The sequence below is a fragment of the Hakea prostrata genome, chromosome 7 (assembly GCF_041222555.1).
Source record: "Hakea prostrata isolate BN-2017 chromosome 7, UWA_Hpros_2, whole genome shotgun sequence".
NCBI lineage: Eukaryota > Viridiplantae > Streptophyta > Magnoliopsida > Proteales > Proteaceae > Hakea > Hakea prostrata.
In genome coordinates this window covers 22,300,986-22,328,198 of record NC_142606.1, presented here as the reverse complement: position 1 = coordinate 22,328,198, position 27,213 = coordinate 22,300,986, and the positions used below count along the sequence as shown (strand labels likewise).

Genomic DNA, 27,213 nt, shown 5'->3' with positions numbered 1-27,213 from the left:
GATAGAAGGGTGAAGTGTTGACCTTCGTGCTGAGCTAGCTTTAGGAAATTTGCGAAGGACCTTGGAAAAATGAGCGGTTGTCGATACATCAACACAGAGAAATTAGTATTAGGACTCGTAGAACAAGTAGAGGAGAAGGATCGGTTTTTAGCAGTACCCATGACAAGTCGATGGCACAGCTTTCTGTAAGAACAAGACTGAACAATGGCTTGTCTACTTAGTAAGCTGCCAGCCTTCCCAAGCTTCAGGATAAGATTTGGAGAGACCAATTTGTCCTGGTTTTTGGTTGGGGCATTTTATTAAACACATTGAAGAGTAGCAGAACCATCTTGCCTCCCTTGTGTTTGTTGAAATTACTCAAATACATTGAAAAGTAATAGATTGGAGTAGATTAGATCACTGACTGATTGGAATTATCTGCAGAACTACAATACAGCGGTTTAACAAAACCATAAAACAGATTCAATAAGGAGCCCCAAGGAAAGTTGAGACCAAGGTGGGAAGCCTAACAGGGCAGAGTTTCCTCTTTAAGTTCTCAAATGTAATGACTCTCTTCTCAGCATCCATCAGTAATCGAAACCCATTACAGAGCTTTGCAATCAATCCCTCGCCCAAATTTTCAACCATAATCGACAAGTAATCTTCAAAATCGACTGCTTTCTATCTTGCCATGGCTGAATCTACTGGGTCTTTTAGAATGAAATCGAAGAAGATATAAAAGAAGAGAGTGTCAGAAATCAAAGTAAGCTGGGAATGGATGGAAAAGAGAGGAACATAGGGAGCTAATTAATGAAGAAAACAAAAAAAGTTCGTGGAAGAAGAGACCACAGATGCCAACGAAGCATAAGGTCGTTTCTTCCGCTAATACTAGCTACCTCTCAGTTTCGAAGAGATCACAAATGCCAATGGAGAATAACTCTCATAGAGGAGGGTAGTTGATGTCTTTTCTCCATCATACATAAGGGTATCCTAGTCTTTACACTTGTACAATTAACCATTCTAACAGAATAGGACCTATGTGTTTTTCAAACATAAAGTGGGGTGTCAATGCTTTTAGACCTTCATTTTGGGGTGCCCGTGCAATTTGCTCTAATTTTTAATTTAAAATGACGTAATTGCCCTTAAGGTGGATAATATGACCATAATGCCCCATTCTTGTCACTCAAACTCTCTCTCCAATCCAACCTTAGTTGACAATTTTTCACCTACACCTCTCTACCACCACGCCATAAACCACCGCCCTCACCTTTCTCCCCTCCACTTATCATAAACTTTGAATGATTCATCAATTCATTGAAGAAAGATCACTTTGCACAAATCCAAACTTCATTTTTTTTTCTTTTTCTGGAGATAAAGATGAAAGTTTATTAAAGGGTAAAACAAGTACACATAGGTATTATATTAGTAGGTTGCATAAGGGTGTCCAATTGTAGAGTCCGAAGAAGAGGCTCAAATTTTAATCCACCTAGGTGGGTGTTTATTATCTTATTACTTAGACTAGCTAAAACGTTATCTGACTTCAGAGGCCACGAGTATTTTGATTTTTGAAGGAGATCGAAAACATCATCCACATTACACATATTTCAAATGCGATAGTATTGCTTCATAGTGTACAATCTATTCCATAGTAAAGACTCTCCGAGCAGCCCTCCAAAATGTTAGTTGCTTTAAAATTTCCTTTGATCAGAAACTGCCATTTCCCTTTAGGCTATGTTTATTTGTAAACGTGGGGTGGGAAATAAAAACATGTAGACCCCAAGTGGGGTGAGGGAGAAGGAAAGAAAATGAATGAATTTTGTGGAAAAGTGTTAATTGTGGGTCCCCTTTTTTATTTCTCCACAAAATCCCACATATTTTGTGAGATTTTGAAAAGGCTTGGGGGTGGGAGAGTTGGTTTGCCATCTCATCATTTGTCTCTAACTTTTTCACCCCAATTAACCAAACAAACTACACTTTTATGATTTAAAGGAAAAGTAATAAAAATTTATCTTTTTTATTTTTAATTTTCTACCCCACCTTTATTTTAGCAAACAAATGCAGCCTTAATGAAAAGGCCTGACACTCCATCCAAGTGAGTTTCATTCTTTAGAAAAAACCCCTACACACATTTAAATTGACTTATTAATTGTTTCCAAATCTTTTATGGTATTGCAATGGCAAATTTGTATTGATTATTGTTAATGCATCAGTTTTCTCTGTATTAATCAATTTGCAAACTAAGATTTGTTAACCACTTGTTAAGCTGAAGTTGGAGAGGCTCTAGGTATCAAGCATAGTTTATGGACTGCAATTGGTGAAGGCTGGCTGCACGTACATATAGAATCTGATTGCCTTAATGTGGTAAGACTACTTCTACAGCCACATCTTCCAGTACCTATTAACTTGGTGACTGTAGTTGAAGATATACGTCGGCTTGCTTGTGCTCCAATCTCATGTATCTTCTCTTTTGTTCCAAGGAATGCTAACTCTGTGGCTCATTCCTTGGCCCAGGAAGCCCTGACGCTTGAGACGGCGTTAGATTGGCCTAACTCTACTATCTGGTTGAAGGAGCCTGTTCCTCATCCAGTTTCCCTGTCTCTTGCATAATCAAGTTTTCTACCAAAAAAAAAAAAAAAAAAAAAAAAAAAAAACTTGATTTCGATTAAGATCCATGTTATTAAATAGGGATAATTACTGTTGCCCTCTTGTACTTTGATTTTATAACTACTTTATCCCCGTACTTTTTTAAATTCACTGTTCCAACCTTAACTTTGTCAATAATTACTAATGGTCCGCTACCGTTAAGCTCCGTAAGTTTACTGATGATGTGGCATCTATATATATTTTTCAAAATCTAAAAATAACCTTGCAATTATCTTTTTACTTATTTGCTATTTTTTTAAGTTATAATACTACCCTTAATAGAAAAAAAGTAACTTTAATTTCACTCTTCTTTTTTAAAAAGAAACCACCAAATAAATGAAAGATTTGATTTTTTTTTTCTCTAAAAATAAATCACCAAATAAAGGAAAGATGTAATTAAATAAAAACTAAAATATTAAGAAATATCAAATTTAATTCAAAGCTGAAAATTAAAAATCACCTAATATATCCTGACCATTATGTATGTTACCAAATTATTTATCAATTAGATCTTATATGCTAATTTGTTTGTAGAACTTCCATCATGGTGATTATGAAAAATTTAAGTAGAATGTAAAAGTTTCAACAATCATAAGTATGTGGTGCCACCACATTCAAAACTAATTCTAAAATATAAGATTTTTAAGGATATAATTGACATACAATATAGTTTCTATAAATGAAGGTAATGCCATATTTTTTTACTTCTTAATTTTAAGGGCAAAATAGATATTTCATATCTGATGTTAACAGCTACTTAACACCTTTAGAAGGGAGGAGGCAATAGTAATTTCACAAAAAATGGGTTTGATTAGTAATAAAACAAAAGTATAAAGGGACAATAGTAATTATTTCTATTAAATATCTTTGAGTTTCATTGACCCAAAGATGGGTTACTAAACAAGGATTTGCAGGTTGCAAGCATCGAATCCTGTGTACTAGCTTTTGTTCTCGTTCCAAGTGGACATGTCACTCATATTCCTTGGGTTCAATGACTAATACATACAAATCCAAACTTCATTTTGATCAGCCTTAGGCGTCTGGGAATAAGTCTCCTGCTTCCCTTCCTTTTTTTTTTTTTAGGTCTTTTAAGTCTTCTTCAGCAAAATTCCTTGGAAAAATTATCATTGGTTTCTATTTGAAAGGTTCAAAAAACGTGGGTCACCTTTTCTTAATGTGGGTTTGGTATGATTTCTTTGTTTTATGGTCTTTTACGATTTCACAATTTCAGGTTATGGTGCTTCTGCTTTAAACCATAACTAGAACCAGGGATGGGTAGGAGAACGGATGGAAAGAAATAAACCCTTTTCTTGTTCTTTCTATTCCATGGTTGTTATCCTTTTTTTTCTTTTCCTTTTTCTTCCAAATCCTAAAAGCGAAAGAAAGAAACGAGTGAGTGCGGCCTACATTTACATGTTCATATTTTGAAACAAAGATTAAGCAGGAAGAAGAAGACGACTCTCCAACAAAGATGTTGCAACTTGGTTGAGATTTGTGAGAAAGAAGATGGATTTGGTGGATTTAGGGTCTTTTTCTTCTTTGGTTTAGATTTCTCAAAAGGAAGATGGATTCAAAAAAAAAGTATTTGTGAATAGTGCAATGAATAGTACATGTGCAAGTAGTGTTTGCGTGGGTGGGGCCCATGTGAATAGTACTTGTGTTGGATCCACATAATAGATAACAAGAATAATTGATCACAAAAGAAACACAGACATCACAATACACTTGGTTTGGCTTTGTCTACATCCATGAGCATAATGAAACTTTTCATTATGAAAAAAATACAAATACAACACTTGTATAGTGCTTAGATTTATAACCAAACTCAACCATGTATTTAAAACTGGATACCCATGTACACCTTTTCTCAACTCACACTCTTAACTCTTGAAGAGTTTCAAATCCACTACTCCAAACACAGACGCACTTTACTCAGCTCGCAAAACTCTGTACTTGATGAGTTCTCTTGCTCACATTTCTTTCACTTAGGCAAATCGCTCATCTATGATCTATTTATAGATGCGGAGGAAAGCGATTAAGAGATAAATGAAATACTTATCATTAATTGTATTTGTCTTATTGCAATTAATAAGTAGAAAATAAAATTATTTCATTTAACCTCTTTTAACATGTGTTTTTCCCTATTTGTCAACAAAGAGGTTTGTGATAGAGTTGCATTTGTTGTGTCATCTTGTGAGGAAGACCCACAACATCTTTGTCACTATTGTAAGTGAAATTCAACAAAAGTTCTTTTAAACCAAATAAATATGCCTCCTCTCCCAATTTGACCAGAGGTGATTTTTTATTTGTTAAACCATATAAGCCCGGTTAGTTGGTTTTTGTTTTGGTTCAATTTGACTTTTGGGAGGGAGGAAGGTGGAAACGGTGGTTGCCAGTTGGGTAGGAGAGGGGTGGGGGCATTATGGTTGTATTACCCACCTTAAGGGCAATAACATCATTTTAAATTATTAACAACAAATGTGTGAGAGGCTAACAACACGCAAGGAGTAACATTGATTTTTGTCAAAAGTGGGTCACTTGGTAATTTTTTCCACTTAAGGGGGACAAGAGTTTCATTCCCACTTAAGATGGCCACCCGTAAAAAACTAATAAAAAAAAAAAAAAAAAAAACAGAAAAAAATAAAGAAGGGGAAAAGAAAAGATACCGATTGAAATAGCCGCAAAATTTGGTTGTAATCCTTACCTCTTCATTTGCTTGTTTAATTTGGACAAATTATGTCATGTTAGATATCTTCGATTAAGGGTTTGAATTTGAAAATTTATTTTCTCTATAACTATGGGAGATCATCCTAGGGGTAGTTGTAAGTAGTCTCAGATGGTGGTTATCCCATTATTCTCTAAATAGCAGTGTAAACTCATTGTAAATAACATTCAACACTCGATACATCATTCACAATTTGCACTTGTCAAATTTATCTTATAGTAGGTTTTTGTTATTGTTCTTTCGTAGCTTTAGCATAGCGATGGTACGGGTTAGCCAAGAAGAAACCTCACAAGTTCGCGTTGCGTTATATTAAAAGGCATTAATGTCATCGATATGCCAAGACGTATAGAATATACAACAGCTTGAGATTCTCTATTCCTTTAGGTCAATTGCAAACTCTAATATGCTAACGCAGACCAAATAAGAAACTGCACCAACAACATTAAAATTGGGTGGGTCAAGCCACCAACTGCGGGCTAGTCCCATTTTAGAGCCACGTGAGGCCAGGAAATTTAACAATAGAAATTTTGCTCTCCTAATGAAACATAACTAACTTAAAAGGTTGCAAAATATTTGAAATCTCATCCACAAGGTCCCTAATATGCTAGTAAATGGACGCATGAGTGCCATTAAGAGCACACATTACCGGGGCATAGTCACTGACAACTTGCAATTGATTCACCCCCAAAGCTAAGGCTAATCAATCTCCTTCTACCTCCACAACCGATGTTGAAGATGTCCTTATAGGTGAACAACAAATGAAAACCTCACATGGGTCCTAAATGATACAACCTTTTCGTATAGTGAAGTTTTTGGACTCCATGCACTATACATAAATAGTTTGAAGTGGTCCAAGGAGGAAGGATGGACCACATCTAGTGGATTTGCAAGGAATTCACCTCGACATGGGAAGAGGAAATGGCCGGGAACTCCGACACATTCTTTGAGATGCAACACAAAGTCCCTTGCAGGAAAAGGTTTTGATGCTAAAAAATATTCAGATTACGAGATTTTCTAGATCTGCCAGAGTTTTTGGGACCATAGGATATCAACATTCGAACTTGGGAAGCATTTCGAAACAGATGGCTAAGGAGCCAAACCAATCTTGAGAAATAGAAGAACTTTGGACTTCCACCTTGAGCTTGAAAGAAGACGCTTTCCACATGGTTTTTTTTTCGTCCAATGGCTTTCCACCTGGTTGTTACAAAAGAATAACTTTATTTTTTCTTCATAAAGATTTGGGGTGAAAGAGCATTCAAATTTTATTACTAAATAAAAAAAAAAAGAGCATTCAATTCTCTTTTTTTCCTTCATTTTTCTATCGTCTGTGACTAATAGTAAGGTGGACCCCTAATTATTCATAATAGATTTCAGCTGCAAAAATCTTTTGATCATGTTTTATTTGTTTGTATTTGATGGTCCACCAATGGTGTGTGACAGATGCTTCGTCAAGATTGACCCTCTCGATGGAACTGCTGTTTATTTGAATCCGGATCATCATCCTCTGTGCTCCACGACGGTTTTATCACCACAAAATCGGTGGGCCCCACAATTGGGAAAAGAAAAAAAAAAAACTCCCATCACCCACCCCTGGGTGCTCACTGACGAGTTCGCAGATCCGAACTTCGTTTATTTAGCTAAACCCAATTATTGATAGAAGCCATTGCTTGTAACACAGTTATTTTGGGAACTTAAACATCTATTTATTTGTTGTTTTATTAGTTTTTATTTCTATATATTTGAAAAAAATAATTGAGACTCTAAATGCATATGGACGGTTCTGATCAACCACAAAGAGTAGAAAGAAATAGACGTGGGTCTGTATTAGTCAAATGGGCCGCGCTGTACTGAGAGCATTTTATTATTTTATTTTGCAAATCAAAACGATAAATGGCAAATCCGAAATTAAGTCATAAGGTTAGGGATAATATTGGTATTAGGAGACTTTTTCTTCCATTTTGTCTTCTGGTTGAAGCCAAAAAAGTTGCCAAATAACGTAAAACGAGAACATTACAAACTGGCCACCTTAGCGAAAGAAGGAATCGCATGAAGGAATCGATGCACTTATAACAACGATTCCGACTTTCGCGCTCGTTACGGCTGTCGCAGGCGTAAGAAGAGCAACACAAATAATGAGGATGATAGAAAAACCCTAAAATCTTTCTTCCATTTGTGTTCGCAAGGAACGATGCTTATGAACGAATGCCTTGTCTTCTCGAATCGCATTCCGTGAACACAGTGTCTCTTGCTGTGTCTGATTGAGAGAACTAACATTTCTCTGGTATTTTTTCCTCTTTCTCTTCTTCCGTCTTCTGTTTTATTGTTTTGTTTTGTTTTTATTTTACGTGGTTCTCTTCACACGTTATTCAATGTCTATTTATTTTTCTACTACATTGTTTCTGGTTTTTTCATGATTTTTCTTTTGATGTGTTTTGAATAATTTTAGCTGAAATTCCAGTGCCAAGGGAGAAAATATTGTTTAAATGACACTGAACTTTGAATAATGCAGAGGAGCAATGTTTAGGATTCTCTCCCCCCCTCTATTCTCTTCTTGAAGAAGGTTTTATGGGGATGTACATGGGAGCACAAGAATGGGTATTCAGATAGAAAGAATGACGATATTGTTTTGATTTGTTAAAATACTCATTCATCTTTTTGGGGACTGGTTGCCGGGTTCTTTGAGTTTCCATTCAAGCTTCCCAGTATTTGCAGCGATATTTCAAACCATAAGTAGCTTTTTGTACAGCTTGACTACTTGAATCAGTCGGATTATGCTGGCAATGAATCATGCGTTTCCCTGAAGATTCTTGTGCTGTTAATTTATTTTCTTTAATTTAAGGAATTACCTGTACCCTTTTAAGTGTTAAACTGAGATATCAAGTCAAATGACTTCAGATTAGGACCCGAATGTGTCATCTTCATGGCATTATGAATCAAATTATCAAGTAGCAGAAGTAAAATCAACAGATAGATACATGAACATAGTTAAAAAATAAAAAAGTTCAACCTCGCCTACCTAGGTGACAGATGCTACTAAATGATGTGGGGACCCATTATAGAACATCTAGTTGACACTTGAAATGAGAAGAATTTGAAATAGAAGGCTAGGCTCTAATTCATGCACCATAGCTCAAATTAGCAGAACTTTCTTAAAAATTATAAAATCATTCCAACAAATCCTTACACCTAAGTGCCTAACCAGTAAGTATGTTATATTACTATCCTGGTTCACAAATATTGAATTTCAAAAATCGCAGCCTACACAAAAAACTCCCAGCTGATAAGTTTTCTCACCAGTGATTGCACAAAATAAAAATTTAGAACACTGTTCATAATAACTCAAAAATAAGCAATTCTTCTTGAGATCAAAGGTGCAGAAGTCAAGCCTATGGAACAGATTATCTTCAATGTTGTAAAAAGGACACCCACCCCCCAATAAATATTCTGACAACTTTGATATTTGCCTTTATTTTTATATGTAACTTTTATGATTTGTTGGCTGTGATTAATAATTTTTTTATTTTTTATCAAAACTTTCAGGCAATATTCGAGGAAACAAATGGCTAGCGTTCAGGACATCAGTCTTTCAGCAGCAATTAATCTTCTTTCTGCATTTGCATTTCTTATTGCATTTGCCATATTGCGTCTTCAACCATTCAACGATAGGGTGTACTTTCCAAAATGGTATCTCAAGGGAATAAGAAGCAGCCCAACACATTCTGGAACATTTATGAATAAATTTGTTAACTTGGACTGCAGAACATACCTAAAATTTTTGAATTGGATGCCAGAAGCACTGAGAATGCCACAATTAGAGCTTATTGATCATGCCGGACTTGATTCTGCTGTATATATTAGGATTTATCTTCTCGGGTGAGTTGGAGGATACAATTTCTCATATAGATTCCATTTTCACTAAATAAGTTATCCTTGCTTTCCTGGACTGCTGTAGTCACTTTTCATCTTTTTGTCTTTTGCCAGATTAAGCCTTTGGAATTAAGGTTCCCTGACTGTGAACGAAGAAATGGGGGGGGGGGGGGGGGAGGAAAGAACCTAAACTTCTACCTGGTAGCTCACAGAAAAGTCCTCCAGTTCTCTAATAGATGTTAGCTTCTTCTGATAAAACCTGTTAAGCTTTCTTGGAGCCTACAACCACATTGAAACCATCTGGATAGCATGAAAGTTGCTAGATTTCGTGTTTAGACACTAATGTAAGATGTACACTGGGAGAGGGGAATTGTAAGCTATCAAATCAATGGGATCATGTGTGGGACAAAATCAAAGGACAAGGACAGGTGGCAGGGACTCATTAGGGCAGCAGCCACTTGCTTGCTGGGATTTTTCAGAGGGTATGGCTCAAGTGGGAAGTAGTTAGTTGGGATTTTTGTTGGGTTATATTACAGGAAAAGGCAGGGGATAGGAGGAGGGGGGGATTGAGTGAGTAAGGTAGTGGGCAAGCTTGCATGCGGGAGGGAATGTCATGACCCAGTTTTCCTATACCCAGTGGGGCCCACAGCACTACAGTCTAACTAGATGTGTGCAGGTTAACCTTTAAGATATACCTAACATAGTATGCAGAAGCTTTCATTGTCAGGGTTAACCATAAAATTTTCTTTACTCTTGAGATCCATCATTAAGTAAACATGCATTGCCTTATTCTAAAGACTATGTAATCAATAATGTAGGCACAAACCCCGCAAGGTACATATTGAGTGACATTGTTGGCATCTAACATCACTTTACATTTCACTGAAGGTCATTCATTCTTACCTGCAATAGTGATTCTGTTTCGTCTCTATAGACTTTAATGCTTGGTTCTGGGACAATCAAAGGACTGTAATGAGCATTAGAGCTCAGTAAGTGAAATCATCCCTAAGCTATGCATATGATAGTAAACACCACATCAAAGGCATCAGGTCAACACAGAGGTTCAAAACATAGAAGATCATTTGCCATATTGTTGTGTATGAGGTATTTTCAGCTTATAAGTTTCCTTCCCTTGTACCTTATCCTTTCCTTATTCCCTAGTTCTCACAGGGGACCTTTCGTTTTACCATGTATCCTATTAGGGCATGTTAGTTAGAAGGATGTGTGCCTTTCCTACACTTTCTAGTCTGGCTTTCCACAATCATTTATCTTCCTATAGCTCTTATGACATTTATTGAGTCTCTTGTCTCGATTATCTGCTAGAACAGATCTCGTCACTTAAGCATCCCCATCTTGTACCAGAATGAGTCACCATCATATTAAGAGGAGATATACGTTCGTATTCATCCATCTTTCCACCAGTCCTCTTTGCTTGGATTTTCCCCCTAGTCTCAATTTATGCTGAAACATATCCCATTGTATAAGCATCCCCTTCTTGTACCGGAACAAGTCACCGTCGTACCAAGAGGGTTGGAGACTTTCCATCCATTCCCTCACCTCTTTTCATTACCAACAACCCTTATGAGGGTCTTATTCCTCAACTCAAGCCAGAGCATATCCCATCGCAAGAGTTTGCCCTCTTGATGTATTGGAATGTGTCACCGCTGCACAAAGAATGGTTAAAATTCTTTGCTCTTATTGGGGTTAGTGTTTTCCTCCCATCCCAAATGGGGTCCTATTTTGAGGTGAGGCTACATCATCTAGACTACCTTTGGTTTTCTAACCTTTTAGGTGCAATGTATGAGGTTATCATTAAACCCCAAAAGACCTTATTAGTCTTCTATTCCTTAGTTCATTATAAGGTCTATCCTGCTATCTGTTATCTTTGTAGTGCACCTATAGTCACGTTCCTTTTGTAAACATAGATATTTTTTCTCTATTCCTTGAATATAGCTAAGCTAGGTCACAACCATGTCCTTTCCATTTATAAAAGTGGTCCTATCATTTTCCTTTCGTTACCATAACTATACCTTTTTCATTCTTTAGTCATGTCTTATCATTTCCCACACAAAAACATAGCATTCTCATTTCTGTTTAGTTTGCATAACTTCGCTGTCTTTCATTCATTAGCTTAACATATCGTTGCATTCCATGAACTTAATCATGTTATTACCTTTGCATCTTCATAACCTTGTCATTTCCATTCCAACACATAAGCATGCACATTTCCATTTCATGCACTTGTTGTAACACCTTTATTCCGTAAGCATGAGCATTTTATTTTCTTCCTATAGGCATTGCTTTTACATTTCTATTCCAACATATAAACATGCCATTTTCATTTCATATGTATGTATACTAATAACATTTCATTTCATACACATAAGCATACCATTACATTTCTTAAGCATAGCCATATAATTCCATTTCCTAAGCGTCATCATGTAATTCTGGTTCATTAGCACAATCATTTCATTACATTGCGCAAGCATCATCATCATGTCATTCCATTTCCATTCATAAACATGTCATTTCATGTGTCTGATTTACATACTTTCATTTCATTATCATCATCATATTATTCCATTACATTAGCATCATCTTGTACTTCCGTTTCATTGCATAAGCATCGTTATATCTATCTGATTCCTTGCATTACTGTATCGTCCCTTTGCATAAACATCATAGCATTGCAGTCCTATAAGTTTAGCCATGTCATAGCACTAACATTCTATAGGCCAAATCATTGCATTCTCCCTTTTCATACATCTATACATGATTTTCTTGAATCAGTCTTCAATACATAACTAGGCATCACATTAAGCACTTGGCTACTTATTGTTTAGGGATGGAATTTCACTTACCTCATGCAGGCATTTCTGTTTAAACCCATTGAATGCCCTCTTCATACTATCCCTCCATCTTTAGCTTCCCTAGCAATGTGGAATCCGTTATTCTTAGATTCAGTCCACTTAGTTCATAGTTCATAGCTTCTACATAACCTAATAGTTTAACAGCCTAAACATGTTCAGCCTACTTACTCCATGTCATACACATTCATTTTAGAACCCAAGTTGCACATTCACATTGATCATAATAGGGTTCTTAGGCCTTAGGGCCTTATCATCAAAATCAGTAGGTCACCAAGCAGCTTGCAACTCCTTTGAGTCACAGCTCTAGGCAGGGCATATGCTGCAGGCCTGCAGCAATGTGCGGCATTACTGCGCGATAACAACACATTTCAACAACCAGTGGCAGCAACGTGTGGCATGCTGCTCGTTGCTTGCAAACCCTAATTTCAGCTTTGCCTTTTGGGGGTTTCATGTAAAACCCCTGAACTTCGATCTCATGCTTGTATAACTCAGATTTGGGTTTCTTCGACCTCTAGGGTCCCTTAAAGTATGATTGGAACGCCCAATTTGAGTATCACAGCATACAATCACAGATCCTTAAATTTCATTAAGAAAACCTAGATTTAACATGCATATGGCAAATCTTACTTCAATCATGAACTGAACTCTTTTCTTATAGCAAGGTTGTCAAGGCGGCAAGGCAACCAAAGCGATTGGGGCTCCGTCTAGGCGATAAGGGGTGACCAAAGCGGTTGGGTTAAAAATTTTCAATATAACTATTTTTAAACTACTTTTTTAATACAACTACTTTCTATAATAAGCTAAACAAACATTCAATAGTCACATTCATGCAGAAAAGAAAGCATTTAAGAATCATAATTATGAAAAATTATCCAAAAAAAACAACACAAACATAAGTTCATCTCATCAAGCATCATAACATTGACTATGTACTAACAGGGTCAACATGATGAATTAATAGATCTCATTATTCCGATTTTCAAGTCATTGTCCATTTAATGATTCATTGATTCTCGATGTTGAGTATGGCTCATGCTTCACATTTTGTTGCCTCAAAGTTCCTTTGCAATTTGGGCCTCGATTCCAAAATGACTTAGCTATTAAATTTATATACGGTTTTGTAAAATAAATTTTGATTTAAAAAAAGTTAAGAAAAAAATGATGTACAAAATGTCAAAAAAGCAGTTGCTTTAGTGTTTGGGCAGCCATAAGGCGCACAAGGCAACAAACCGGTAGAGTTTAGGCGAAAAAGCACGTCAATTAAGCGGTTCAAAACAAGGCGGACGCTTTGACAACACTGTCTTATAGCATGATTAATCATAAAGAAACTAATTCATTTATTAGATTCAGTTTTTTACCTTAGAATCGAGCTTAAAGCTTGTGGAGGATCCCTTCTCATGCATCGATTTGTTGATTTCTTCAACTCAGCTTAGAGGTATGAATTGCCTTCACTTCTTGCAGCTCAGAACCATCTAAAAGCTGCATTTTCTCCATTTCCTCCCCTATAACCTCTCTGAAGCTCATCTCCTATCTTCGTTCTTCAACTTCTCCTCTTTCTCTTCGATATTTATCTTTTTCTCTCCCCTATTTAGGTTTGAATATGGCCTTTATAATATAATTTCCTTATTAACCCACCACCTCACCTCTCTACATGGGGAGGGAGGAGGTGGTGGATGATGGGGAAGGTGAGGTGTTGTCCTCCCATCTTCCCACCTTTTACCTCTTTTCCTTTATACATATATACTAAAAGTATTATACAATTTACTATATTTATATTATATATACCTACTTTAATGTTTTTTTAATATCTTATGTATTCTCATATATATATATATATATATATATATATATATATATATATATATATATATATATATATATATATATATATATATAATCCACCTATACCATGATTATTCATGCATAACTAATTATTATTGGGCCCTACTTTAAGATTGGGTGGGTCCATCTCCATTTGTTGTGTGGGACCTACTCGAGGGTCAAACTCTTGATACCTTCGGGTCTAGAAATTCTTTTCAGTGTCAATCTTTTCCTTGGTTTGAGCCAGTCCAGTCCCACCATATGACCATATTAGGGGCCTCCAAGAGAATTTGGCCTAGTCATGTATTTAAAATTCATTTCCATGCCATAACATCATTCTATCATCTTTGAAATCCCGGAAAAATTAGACATGTTAGTGTTCTTGTACTTGGGGCCAAGGGATCACTATCAATGTGGGCCCACAACCATTAGTCTAATATCTATTTTGTACTTAACTTCCCTATTCCCGATATCCTGGGTTTCCTTTGCCATGTTAGGGTCATTGACTTACAGTTCATTGGGTATAACCGGCTTATTACCTCGTTAGACCAGAAATTCGGAACTTAGGTATTACAAGGAAAGACCCTCAATTAGGGGCAATCTAGACAGGGTATTCAGGGGTCTGGGAGCTCTTGTATCGTAGTTTGTTTGTGCCAATTATAATGGTGAATTAATCATAGTATTCCTAGTTGTATTTCCTGTTAACACTTTCCTATTGTAGTGTGTGAGGCTGAGGGTGAGTGAATTAAGGTGTGGTAGTGAGTGTTTGCTGTGGTGTGTGAAGGGAAATACGGGGTGCTGCCGTGAGCTGGTATTCTGGTGTATTTGGCATAAGGGAGGTGCTTGACTGAGATTCCTATGAACGTGGTATCAGAGCAGTTCTGATCCTAGGGAATGGTAAGGGGTAGAATGGAGGGAAGGATCGATGAGTTGGAGTCTGCAGTGAAAGAGCTTCAAGGGCAGGTGTTTGCCGTTCCAAGTTGAAACCAGCCCAACATTTGGAGAGAGAAGAACAGAGCAACTGAGGGTTCAGTGAGGAAATCGGGACTTAGTTGAAAGTCCATCGATATCGATTCACCAGCATTTGAAGTGACAGAGGAGAGAGCAGCGGGAGGTCCTCAGCCTTTGACAGGTGACAGTCAGCCAAGAGGGAGCTGCAACGAGCCTCTGCGAGTGGAAGACACAAAATACTGATAGGACTTTTCAAGGTACCTGTAAATGTCAATTTTTGTGGAAGAGGACCCAGTTGGGTCGACGGCGAGAGCTGAGAGGTTCTTTGGGGTGCATAATCTTGCTGGAGAAGAAAGGATGAAGGCTGCTATGATTTATTTGAGGGGGTGGTGTAGGGTAGTTTAGTTTTAGGGCATTGCAGCATCCCATGGGCTCTTAAACTGAACTGAAGGAATGGCTGCAATGGCGTTTTGGTTCCCAACTATTGAAGTCCCCACAGGAGGTGTTGATCAGTCCCTGGCAAACTGGATCAGTGGCATAGTTCAGGGTGCAATTTGAAACCCTTGCTGTGGAGATGAGCCGTGGTTGAGAGGTTATTTCATGTCGGGCTTGATGGAAGAGATTAGGGCAGAAGTGAGGGTCTGACCCAGGTTTGTTGGCTCAGCTTTTGGACTAATCTAGTCCATCGAATAAAAAAAATTAGGCCATTCATGGGCCTTGAAAGTCCAATGGCATTCAGCCCATAAACTTGGTACATGATGGGGTGGCCTAACATTATGTAAATGCCAATGCAGTTGCTTCGAGTGGGCCAAAACCCAGCCCAACGTCTAGCCAATTAATTGGAGCCGGCCTCACTCGGGCGGTTTGACCCAACCGGCTCAAATCTAGTCAGACCCTACATCAACACACTTAATGGCCTCTCCTTCATCGTCTCAAGCCATGACACTCACTGCGGGAGGGTATAATCGCTCTCGTTGACGTTGACACCAGACGAGATTTAATTAAAAAATGGTCTAGGGGTATGTTTCTGCTGTGATGCACCCTACTCCAAGACCCAGCAATGCCTTACAAGAAACTCAAGGTCCTGTTACTACATGAGGAGGACAAGGATTTGATGACAGAGATGGGCGATGGCAGAAGAAAGGAAGTGGCTTCACTAGATAGAAGGTCTTCACCTTGAGGGCAAGGCAAAATTGGAGGGGGGAAGTATTGTTAAGACACTCATGTAAAAGGTGTACTGCAGGGGTAGGGGAGTTGTAGGGTATCAAACCCATGGGATCATGTGGAGGAGATACTTGCTTGCTGGGATTTTTCAGAGGGTATGGTTGAGGTGGAAAGAAATTAGTTAGGATTTTTGTCGGGTTGTGTTAGAGGGAAGGGCACAGGGATAGGAGAGGGGATGAGTAAGGTAGAGGGCAAGCTTGCTTGTGGGAGGGGAAGACCCTTGGTTAGGGGCAAGCTGGTAAGGGGTGTGGGAGCTCTTGTTTCGCAGTTTGTTTGTGCCAATTTTAATGGTTCATTTACCATACTATTCCTGGTAGTATTTCCTGTTTGCACTTCCCAACTGCTGTGTGTGTGTGTGTGTGAGGGTGAGTGAATTAAGGTGGGAGTGAGTTTGCTTCGTGGTGTTGGGAACTACAGGGTGCTGCCATGAGCTGGTATTCTGGTTGATTTGGCATAAAGAAGGGGCTCAATTGAGGTTCCTATTGTTAGAAATCAAGCTTTAAATAATTAAAACAGCAGCTGAACTTGAATAGAGAAAAGAGAGAAGAAGAAGAAGAAGAAGAAGAAGAAGAAGAAGAAGAAGAACCGGCAAAAGAGGCCTGTGATTCTAGTTAAAGAGTCTAGAATCATAGAGCCCTTTTATTTATAGCTTCTAATGAATCTAATACAACTTTAGAGACAAGTATTTGTCCTCTAGAAAAAAAATAAATAAAATTACAGCTTTAGTAACTTTCTAGCTCCTAAAATAGAAAGTTCTAAAAATAGAAACTACCACCAAAATAGAAACTATGCTTTTTAGAGACTCCCAAAATTTATGTAGCGAGACTCCTACATTAGAAATAGAAAGTAGAGTAGCATCACTAGCATAATACTGTTTACGTGAACAGTAACACAACTTTTACTGTTCACGTGAATAGTAACATGAACAGTAAAATAGCCCAAACTTGCGTATACTTCAACACCTATCAATTTGTTATTTTAGTTTTTAACGAATCACTCACATTTGCATGAATAGAAATGCTTTCATTTTGATCACTTTACTTAGTTCTTGTTTTTGCTTCAAATGGGTCACCTAATCCAAAGCTTGTCTTGTGCAGCTTGAAAATATTCGTCCCTTTGACCATACTTTCTTTTGCTGTGTTGGTGCCTGTAAATTTGACTGACAAAAAGTTAGAGAGAAGCAAGGGTATAGTATTCAACGACATTGACAAACTTTCAATTTCTAATGTTTCTCCTGGATCACAAAGGTATGTCGGACATTTTTTCTTTTCGGTTGCTATCTACTTGCTGGTGCTCTTAATCTTTTCAGGTTCTTCTCTTTCATGTGTATGGTTCGAAAGTTTCTATTGATTATCATTCTTCCAGCTAGATGTGCCTGGATTTATGCATGAAGTATCTAAATGCAATCTATAATTTTCTTTCTCATATAGATTATTTAGCCGTAGCAAAATCTTAAGTCCGAGAAGAATCACCCAGTGCAGTTGAGAGACCGTGTTGTGTGAACCCATCCTACTAGGAGTTTCAGGTTTGAACCTCTAGTTCTCATCATACATATCCCCCCTCCCAAACCACCCCCCCCCCCCCCAAAAAAAAAAAAAAAAAAAAAAAAAAGTATCTCAACTAAATGAGGTGGGACTACATGGATCCTTTTAAAAAAAAGCAGGGGAAATTGAGTTCTGCACAAAGAGAAATGATGAAATGAGATAATAATAATGGAGAAAGGAAAATGAAAATTCGAGTAGAAGGAAATCAGGAAATTTCAGCTAGATGATGTCGACAAGGTGGATCCTTATCCTCAATAGTTTCAATCTGAGGTCATACTATTTTCTTTTTCTACACTGTTTTACAATTTCCTTGCTTATGAAACTGACTGAAAACACAAAGACTTGGCTGTGGTTCTCAAGTTATCTTGATGGACAATGCACTAAATGATGATATGAAAAGTTGAGGTGCTTGAGCCTGTACTTTAGGATGTTGCTCAGAATTGTTAACGGTAGCTAATAATATCATACTACATCCGATGCAATTCTTTGGTGCTAATGATGGCTTTGCGATATCTTCTTGATTGTACTGGTGGTTGTATCTTTGGACTAATCAAAGTTATTCTTATCTAGCGTCTCAAGTCTTGTCAGTGGTCGAGTTTTGAGACTGCTTAATTGTTCTGAAATCATCTATGGTTCTGTTTGTAATAATTCCAAGTGAGGTCTCCATTTCATTATCCTTCAATTTGTTGGATAGAAAAACCGAAAAAGAAGAATGATGGTTTGTGAGATCAATACGAGAAATATGCATTGAGAAATTTCATTTTTTCTTGAAGCAGGGTAGTTTCATGACCCTTGAAATACTTTTAAAACTTAATCTTTTTCAATCCTTGTAAAATTTGTTTTATATAGAAAGCATAAGATGCTGCATGGGTGAAGGCATTAAAAGAGATTGGTAACACATATTTTTTTGGTTCTAATCAAAGCTCATTGTATTGTGATGGAGGGACAAGACCTGACTATCAATTTGATAAATAGGAAAATTGTTTCTTCCAAAGATAAAAGCAATAATATGCAACATAAGATAATAGATGTTCACATTTCCTGTTCTTTGCTGTAAATCTCAGAAAAGGAGGGAAAGTGATATGAGTGTGTGACTAACAGAAACAGAATTTCAAGTGATATTCATTGGTGCCCCTCCCAAACTACACCCCAATCCCCCTCCAAAAAGAGAGAGAGAGTCTGATATTCTGATGGCATATTGGATGCTATACAGTTTGGCTTGCTATATGTTGGGTAGAACTACTATATTGAAACTTAATAGTCTCATGTCATTGGTGAATATTTGGATCCAATGTTATTGAGTGATACAAACATTGGGAAAAGGGGAGGTGGGGTGGGGTGGGAACTTTACATTGAGCCAAGTGAATGAGAAATTTATTTCACTCATTTTTGAGAATAGGAAACTAAGAGAGGCTTTCACAAAGGCAACTAACAAGATCTTCAAAGGAAGAGCTAGTTCTTGAGCGCATTTTTCTTTGATACCTTGGCAGGAATGTCTAACAGTCTAACTGTTGCTTATCTTTGTTGGGCCTTTGTAGCTTTGTAGTTACCAGAAAGGTGCAGGAGGCTTACACACAAGGGCCTAATTATAGGTTACACATGCCTAGGTTATTCATTGAAATGGCGCTAAAGAGCTCTTTGTTTTGTTACAAGGATTTTCACCCTTGTGGACATTTTGTTCCTCGAACTAGCTGTGTAGTAGATTTGGTTAGTGTTGAAGTAATGGGCTGTTCTACTGTTCATGTGAAGAGAAATGTGAACAATATGATGCTTGCTTCCGTTTTTTAGATATACTACTCTACGAATCTTGTTACACAAGTTTTGGGAGTTTCTAGAAAGCATAACTTCTATTTTCAGCTAGTTACTAATTTCAGAACCTTCTTTTTTCTGTACTTCCTATTTTGGACAGATTTTAGGAGTTAGAATACTAGAAAATTCTGTCTATTAGTTGTACTCTTTATTTATTTTTTAGAAGACAAGTTTCTTGTCTCTCAAGTTGTATGCCAAACACTTGAATTCTATAAATAAAGGAAGCCTACAATTCTAGTTTTACTTTAGCTAGAATTGCAAGCTTCTTTTGTGGTTCTCTCTTCTCTCTTTTCTTAAGTTCAAACACTGTTTTGATTGTTGAAAGCTTGATTTCTAACATGGCATCAGAGCATTTTTAAATCAAATCAATGTTGTTCTTAGTGTTCTCTTCTGAGTTCCTTTTTTTTTCTTCTTTTCCCCAGTTTTCCTCGGTGTGTAGCCACCTAATGCTGTATCGAATGTACTGTTAGATCAGGTTTTTCATATGAACTGATCTTCCTATTTATTACCTTACCTTTACACATTCCAGAACTTGGATTAAATCCAGATTTGCTTCCTACCTGCATTACCTTTTTTTTCTGCATCCTGAAATCCTCTTTCCTCTATTCGGACTAAGGTTTGCAGGATTTTTTATTTTATTTTATACATTCTACTTCAAGTTTTGGGAGGCTGATTCGAGTGATATCTACTTCAGTTTAATGTCTTCGATTGCAAGTGACTCAACCATGAGTACTGCTGAATCTAAGGGACCTCAAGGAGATCATGTCAATGTTCAAAGTACTTCCATCAAACTGAAAGGTAGTTCTAACTATTTGCTTTGGTCACAAGTGGTTCAAGTTTACATATTTGCGTAAGGTAAGCTTAAGTTTATTGAAGATGAACCTCCTGTTGAGACCGACAAGTCTTATGCTAGTTGGATCCAAGATGATGCTATCATCAAAATTTGGATGTAGAATAGTATGAAACCTGATATTGCAACCAACGTTATGTTCCATAAGACTGCAAAGGGAATATGGGATGATTTGCAAGAGACCTATTCCCAAGCTAAAATATGATTCGGATTTTTAGTATTTATGAAAAACTATTTCAATTTCAGCAAGCTGACAAGTCTCTGCAAGACTGTTACAACTCTTTTAAATGAATGATGGAGGAGTTGAATGTATTTCAACCTCTCACCATAGATGTAGAGAAGCTTATGGCACAACGAAATGAATTTTTTGTATCCAAGTTTTTTGCAGGGTTGAACCCTAAACTGAAATATGTCAAATGATATCTTCTTGTTGGTGAGCATGTCCTCAACCTTAGTGAAGCATATTCCAGACTTCAACGTCTTGCCTTGCTTGAAGGAAGTTCTCCAGAAAAAGTTCTAAAGGAGAAAATTCAGCCTTTACAACCTTTCGCGGAGGGGACGTGGTCGTGGAGGAATTAGTAGATCTTCTAGAGGTCGTGGTATAAAATCCTCTGAGAATAGTCAAGGACATCACAGATATATACTCATTGTGGTAAAATAGGGCACTTAGTGGAAGCTTGTTGGGCCAAACAAGGAAAGCCAGAGTGGGTAAAGCAACTTGACAATCATGCCGTTTCCGATGGTGGTATTAATACTGTAGCAAACAACGATAGTGGTTCTATATCTTCTTCAGGAGACTTGTTTAAAACTCTAAGAGATGATGTTAACCAAATCCTTCGCCGATTGCAAAATATTGAGACCGTTGGTAACACAACATTTCTCACTTTTACTCCTACCCCTTGGATCATTGACTCAGGGGCCTCCTCTCACATGATTGGTAAGTTGTCGCTTTATAACTCTTTTTATAAATCTACTAATAATTCCGTTGTCATAGCTAATGTGACTTCCATACCTATTCTAGGCTTTGGAAGTGTTTCTCTTACAACTTCTCTTACTTTGTCTTCTGTACTTCATATTGCAAATTGTTCGTTTAATTTATTGTCTTCTAGTCAATTAACTAAAGCATTAAACTGCTTTGTGACCTTTACTCCCACTTCTTGTGTTTTCCAGGACCTTCACACTAAGAAGACAATTAGTGGAGGGTGTGAAAGGAACGGACTTTACTATTTGAACTATGCTGCCCCTGTTGCGGCTCTCTCTGACAATGATGTAGATGCTTTCCAGTGGCACTGTCGTTTAGGCCGTCTGTCTTTAGTTAGATTAAAGCTTTTATTTCCTTCTTTTAAGTCAGTGCCTATATTAAATTGTGAAGTGTGTGAGTTTGGGAAGCATCATCGTGCCACCTATCCTCCACGCTCGGTCCCTCGTAGTGAGTCTTTGTTTTCTCTTGTTTATTTCGATATTTGGGGTCCTTGTAGAGTTAGTAATAGACATGGTTTTCGATATTTTGTCCCTTTTGTGGACGATTTCTCTTGTCTTACATGGTTGTATCTTTTAAAGGATCGAACAATAATTCTTAACTACATTTAAAAATTTTATTCATGAAATTCGAACTCAATTTTCTCTTCCTATTAAAATTTCAGTCTGATAATGCTTTAGAATATATACGACATGATCTCTCTACCCTCTATGATTCCCTTGGAATGATTCATCAACCAGTTGCTTATTCACTCCCCCAGCAAAATTGAGTGGTTGAACGCAAAAATCGCCACCTCTTGAAGGTTGTGCGAGCTCATATGATTCAGATGAATGTTCCCAATAATTACTGGTGTGATGCCGTTTTGACTGCTAGTTATTTAATTAACTGAATGCCTATGACTTTACTTTCTAAAAAATCTAAATTTTCAATTGTTTTTCCAAATAGAGAACCGTTCTTAGTTTCACCCAACATTTTTGGTTGTGTTTGTTTTGTTATGTACCACATCCTTTGGATATACTTTCCCCTAATTTTGTTAAATGTATTTTTCTTGGGTACTCACGTACTAAAAAAGGTTTTCGTTGTTATGATCCTGTTCATTGTAAACAATTTGTTAGTGCGGATGTGACTTTTTTTGAAGATACACCTTATTACCTTAGTCCATCTATATTTGTTGAAAATCGTGTTTTAGATGTTGCTCCCCCTATTCTTTCTATTCCTTATGTGGTTCCTTCCACTAGCAGTGTCTCTTTGCAAGTTTATCAGCAGAGAGGTAAGTCAGAGCGCATTGCGGATAATATTGCTCCTCCTGTAAATACTAACGACTTTGCCCTAGTGGAGACTGAAGTTGGTTCTACAGATGTTCCCACTTCATCCTCTCCACCAGCGGATTCTTCCAGTGGAGATCCTACATAGACTTCAGATGACTTACCAATTGCTTTAAGGAAAGGTACTCGTACTTGTACTTTACGCTCTGACATTGCTTACTCTATTTCCCAATTTTGTATCTATTTCTCATTTACCTCATCACGTTTGTTGCCTTGCATTTTCTCTATCTACTATTTATATTCTAACCTATCATACTGAGGCCCTTAAAGACCCTGGCTGGAAGGCTAACATAGGTGTGGAAATGGTTGCTTTACAGTCTTGTAATACATGGTCCTTGGTAGACCTACCTCCTGGAAAAGATGTGGTCTATTGTTGGTGGGTGTATACTGTTAAGTATCATTCTGACGGTTCGGTCGAAAGGTTAAATGCCCGCTTGGTGGTAAGGGCTATACTTAAACATACGAGCCCGAGGTGGACTATTTTGAAACTTTTTTTCTTGTGGCTAGACTTAATCCTGTTCGTTTTTTGATTTCTTTAGCTGTGAATTATGACTGGCCTCTATTTCAACTTGACATAAAAAATGCCTTCTTATCTAGTGATCTTTGTGAAGAAGTTTATATGGAGCAACCTCCAGGGTATGTTGTTCAGGGGGAGGACAATGTTCGTGTTTGCAAACTTCATAAAGCAATTTATGGCCTTAAACAGTCTCCACGAGCTTGGTTTGAGAAATTTGGCAAGACTGTGGAGTCTTTTGGATTTGTACATTGTTTTTCTGATCACGCTAAATTTATTAGACGACAGAGTGGTTGTGTTGTCATTATGATAGTTTATGTTGATGATATTATCATTTCAGACAATGATGTTGAAGCCATTCCTATAGTCAAGGCACTTCTACAGAAGTGTTTCCAAACCAAAGACTTGGGTGATCTGCAATATTTCTTGGGGATTGAGGTACTTTGCAGTAAACAGGGAGTTAGTTTGTCACAAAGAAGATATGTCTTAGATCTTTTAACTAAGACTGGGATGCTGCTTCTAAGCCTAGCGACATTCCCATAGACCCTCAATTTAAATAGGATGAGATGATGGTGATTTGTTGGATGATGTCCATTGTTACATGAGTCTTATTGGGAAACTTATTTTTCTTACTGTTACTCGTCCTGATATTTCTTATTCTGTTGGTATGTTGAGTCAGTTTATGCAGTCTCCTAGGAAGGTTCATTGGGATGGAACAATGCAAGTTCTTCGATATCTCAAGAGTGCACCGGGGAAAGGGCTCATCTATTGACCACATCAAAATATGAACTTGGTCGCCTTTTCTGATGCAGATTGGGCTGGATCCGTTATTGATCTCTGGTCTACTACAGGTTATTGTAATTTCCTTGGTGGAAATCTTGTTACTCGAGGGAGTAAGAAGCAATTCGCTATTGCCTGGTCTAGTGTTGAAGCTGAGTATAGGGCCATGGTCCACACTGCGGCTGAATTAATGTGGTTCCATTCCTTATTAGAAGAGATGGGGCTCGCAGTTTCTGCTCCTATGAAAATGTTGTATGACAATCAGGTTGCCACCTTACATTGCTAGTAATCCAATGTTTTATAGAGGTTGACTGTCATTTTGTGCGTGATGTAATCAAGAAAAAGCTTATAGAGACTCCCTTTGTTAACTCTACTGACCAACTCGCTGATCTCTCCACTAAAGTTCTATTTCGACCCAATTTCCAGTGTATCTGTTGCAAGTTGGGCATGGGAAACTTGTATGCTCCAGCTTGAGGGGGAGTGTTGAAGTAATGAGCTGTTTTACAATTCACGTGAATAGTAATGGGCTGTGTTGAAGTGAGGGGGAGTGTTGAACTCGCTGATCTCTCCACTAAAGTTCTATTTCGACCCAATTTCCAGTGTATCTGTTGGAAGTTGGGCATGGGAAACTTGTATGCTCCAGCTTGAGGGGGAGTGTTGAAGTAATGGGCTGTTTTACTATTCACGTGAATAGTATTATGCTTTGATGCTTGCTTCCTTTTTTAGAAATACAACTCTATGAATCTTGCTACACAAGTTTTGGGAGTTTCTAGAAAGCATACTTTCTATTTTCTGTTAGTTACTAATTTCATAACTTCCCTTTTTTTGTATTTTCTATGTTGGACAGATTTAGGAGTCAGAATACTAGAAAATTCCATCCATGAGTTGTACTCTTTATTTCCTTTTTAAAGGACAAGTTTCTTGTCTCTCAAGTTGTATGCCAAGCACTTGAATTCTATAAATAAAGGAAGCTTGCAATTCTAATTTTACTTTAGCTAGAATTGCAGACTTCTTTTGTGGTTCTCTCTTCTCTCTTTTCTTTTCTCAAGTTCAAACACTGTTTTGGTTGTTTATAGCTTGATTTCTAACAGTCAGAAAAATATATTTTGACTAATGAAAAAGAGGATGCATGACATATTAGCGAACTTGCTGAAATATCCTAAGCTGCTGCTGCTGCTGCTGTTGTTGTAACGAGAGCTGCTCAGGAATTCTTGTACTTCTAGAGTTTTAGCTACCAAACCAACTTGTAATTTATTGTCTGCCAGTGAACAGTTAGTTACATGTCTTTGTTTCAGTTAGAAATGCTTAGTATGCGTTTGGTGACCTTTCCGTTCTTAGGGACAGTTTTTGTGTAAAACCATTATTACATATTTCTGTTCTGATAGACTGTTATTTGTTTGAAAATGGGTGTTTGATAAAACTGTTCTGAAATATTTCCAAAACATTACTAGAACAAGTTGTGTTTGATAAACTCGTTCTAAGAATGGAAAAAGAACATTTACAGAATGTAGATTATAGAGAAATAAGAGGGAAACGGAATCGTGAGAGTGAGAAGATGAAAATCAGAGAAATGCTAGGAGGCCTCATTCATCGTGTGTGCCTCCTCTAGTCAATATCTTTATTTATAGGCCAGACCAAAGATTACATCCAGGCATCCAGCATAGGAAATCAGACTAAAAAGGAAATAACAGAAAAGGAAACCTGGATTCTCAAATCAGAGTAGTTGAGATCCTTTTGCCCTATTCTTCTAACATTACCCTTCAAACATGGAACATATACTTGTTTGATAAAGCTGTTATGAAAAATTTGTTCCCATGATGAAAATTTACCACGAACAGCAATATTACCACTTAAACCGTTTCCCACGCATGATATGGATACAAAATCAAAATATCCATGAAACAAATAAAATGTTATGTATAAAATTGGCTTTCTACTCTTTCTACTGGTCAGTGTCTTACACTAACATCAGCATTCCAAAATGGTGGAACTTGAAGATTCAATGAGCAAACAACAGGAATATCCAGCAAATAGAATATAGTTATATGAAGAGCTAGTACCTGCAGAGGTAGTTCTTAAATACCTTTATTTAGTAAGCTAGTAAGTCACATCTTTTATGTATCTGTTACACAAATAATGAGGGTATATGTTAAGTACCCGAATGAGGCAACTTAACAAAGATGGAATAACTCAAGAAGATGATAATAATAATGGACTTTGAATAAAAGTTGAACGAGAAACAAAACACACTACTAGCAGTAGGTGAATCCTAGGGCTACCCAAGAGCAATAGCTCTCACCTAAACTTCCCCAATAACTCAAAAACTGTTTCTTCTACTCTTCCTTCCCCTTATGTATAGCAATTACGTTCCTACAGTATTAATCAACAGAGTCATCCCAATTCGAATAGGACTCTTCAAATCTAATCCTAAAAAGTAATTCGAATAGGACTCTTCAAATCTAATCCTAAAAAGTAACCTGAATGTAAAATGACTCTTCAAATTTTCCAATCGTTTCCTTCCCTAGATTTTAGGGATTTGCTTTCCACGCTGTCGAGTGTAGACTCGTGATCCTAGGGTCCTAACAGTATACCCACAATTCTTTTACAATTTCTGTAACAAGTACACCCCACCTGCTACCAATTGGATAATCTAAATATTTTCCTTAATTGGTAACCCTTTTTTCTCTCATTCTCTCTAGTTTCTTGTTCCTCCTCCTTTTCCTCTTCTTCTAATTACTACTGCTCGTTATCTTGTGTCAGAAGTTGTCACATAGTACCAAAGCATTGATCAACCAGCAGTTGCTGTCCTTTAATTGCAAGTTGAATAGTGTGAGGGAATAATGTAAATGTGAAAGAAAAAGAAGAGAAAATGGTGCGACACTATAATAGGAATTTCCATGGAAGAATGAGATACGACAATAGCATTAGTTGTACCGAGCCATAGATCTGATTTATCTAAGTCTAATCTTCTACTGTAATTGTGATCCAACTTGTTAAATTTGAAGTCTGTTTTAGCATTCTCCATGACAATAATTGATATCTTTAGATTCATTTTATTCAATCCTGAAGAATTGGGCAAGAAGCCTTCAATTAACCACAGAGACAAAAGTGAAAAACTGATAAAGCACTTCTTAAGAGCAAGGAGAAGTCTTGCATTACCCTACTTAAATTATAGTTAAAGGAAAGACTATACATGATAAGTTATTCATTCTAGTTCAATACAAATGGCACTCAATTACAGGATTTCATCTTTTTCTTCTTTCTTTTCTTCCCCTTCTCATCTTGTCATTTGATCTATCTGCATTAGCATCTTGATGCAAAGGGGGTAA

The 27,213-nt window shown here is 37.2% G+C and overlaps 1 protein-coding gene across 3 annotated transcripts in view; it reads left to right on the top strand.

Annotated features, from left to right (window-relative positions):
* The first annotated feature begins 7,348 nt into the window (after positions 1-7,348).
* Positions 7,349-27,213, top strand: part of LOC149010589 (hyperosmolality-gated Ca2+ permeable channel 1.7-like) — a 53,928-nt gene continuing 34,063 nt past the window's right edge. For all 3 annotated transcript variants that reach the window (XM_089160512.1, XM_089160510.1, XM_089160511.1), the window contains exons 1-3: positions 7,349-7,628; positions 8,888-9,220; positions 17,181-17,330. In XM_089160512.1, the coding sequence (XP_089016638.1) occupies positions 8,907-9,220; positions 17,181-17,330 (464 nt within the window). In that variant the 5' untranslated portion in view covers positions 7,349-7,628; positions 8,888-8,906. The remainder of the gene's footprint in view (positions 7,629-8,887; positions 9,221-17,180; positions 17,331-27,213) is intronic.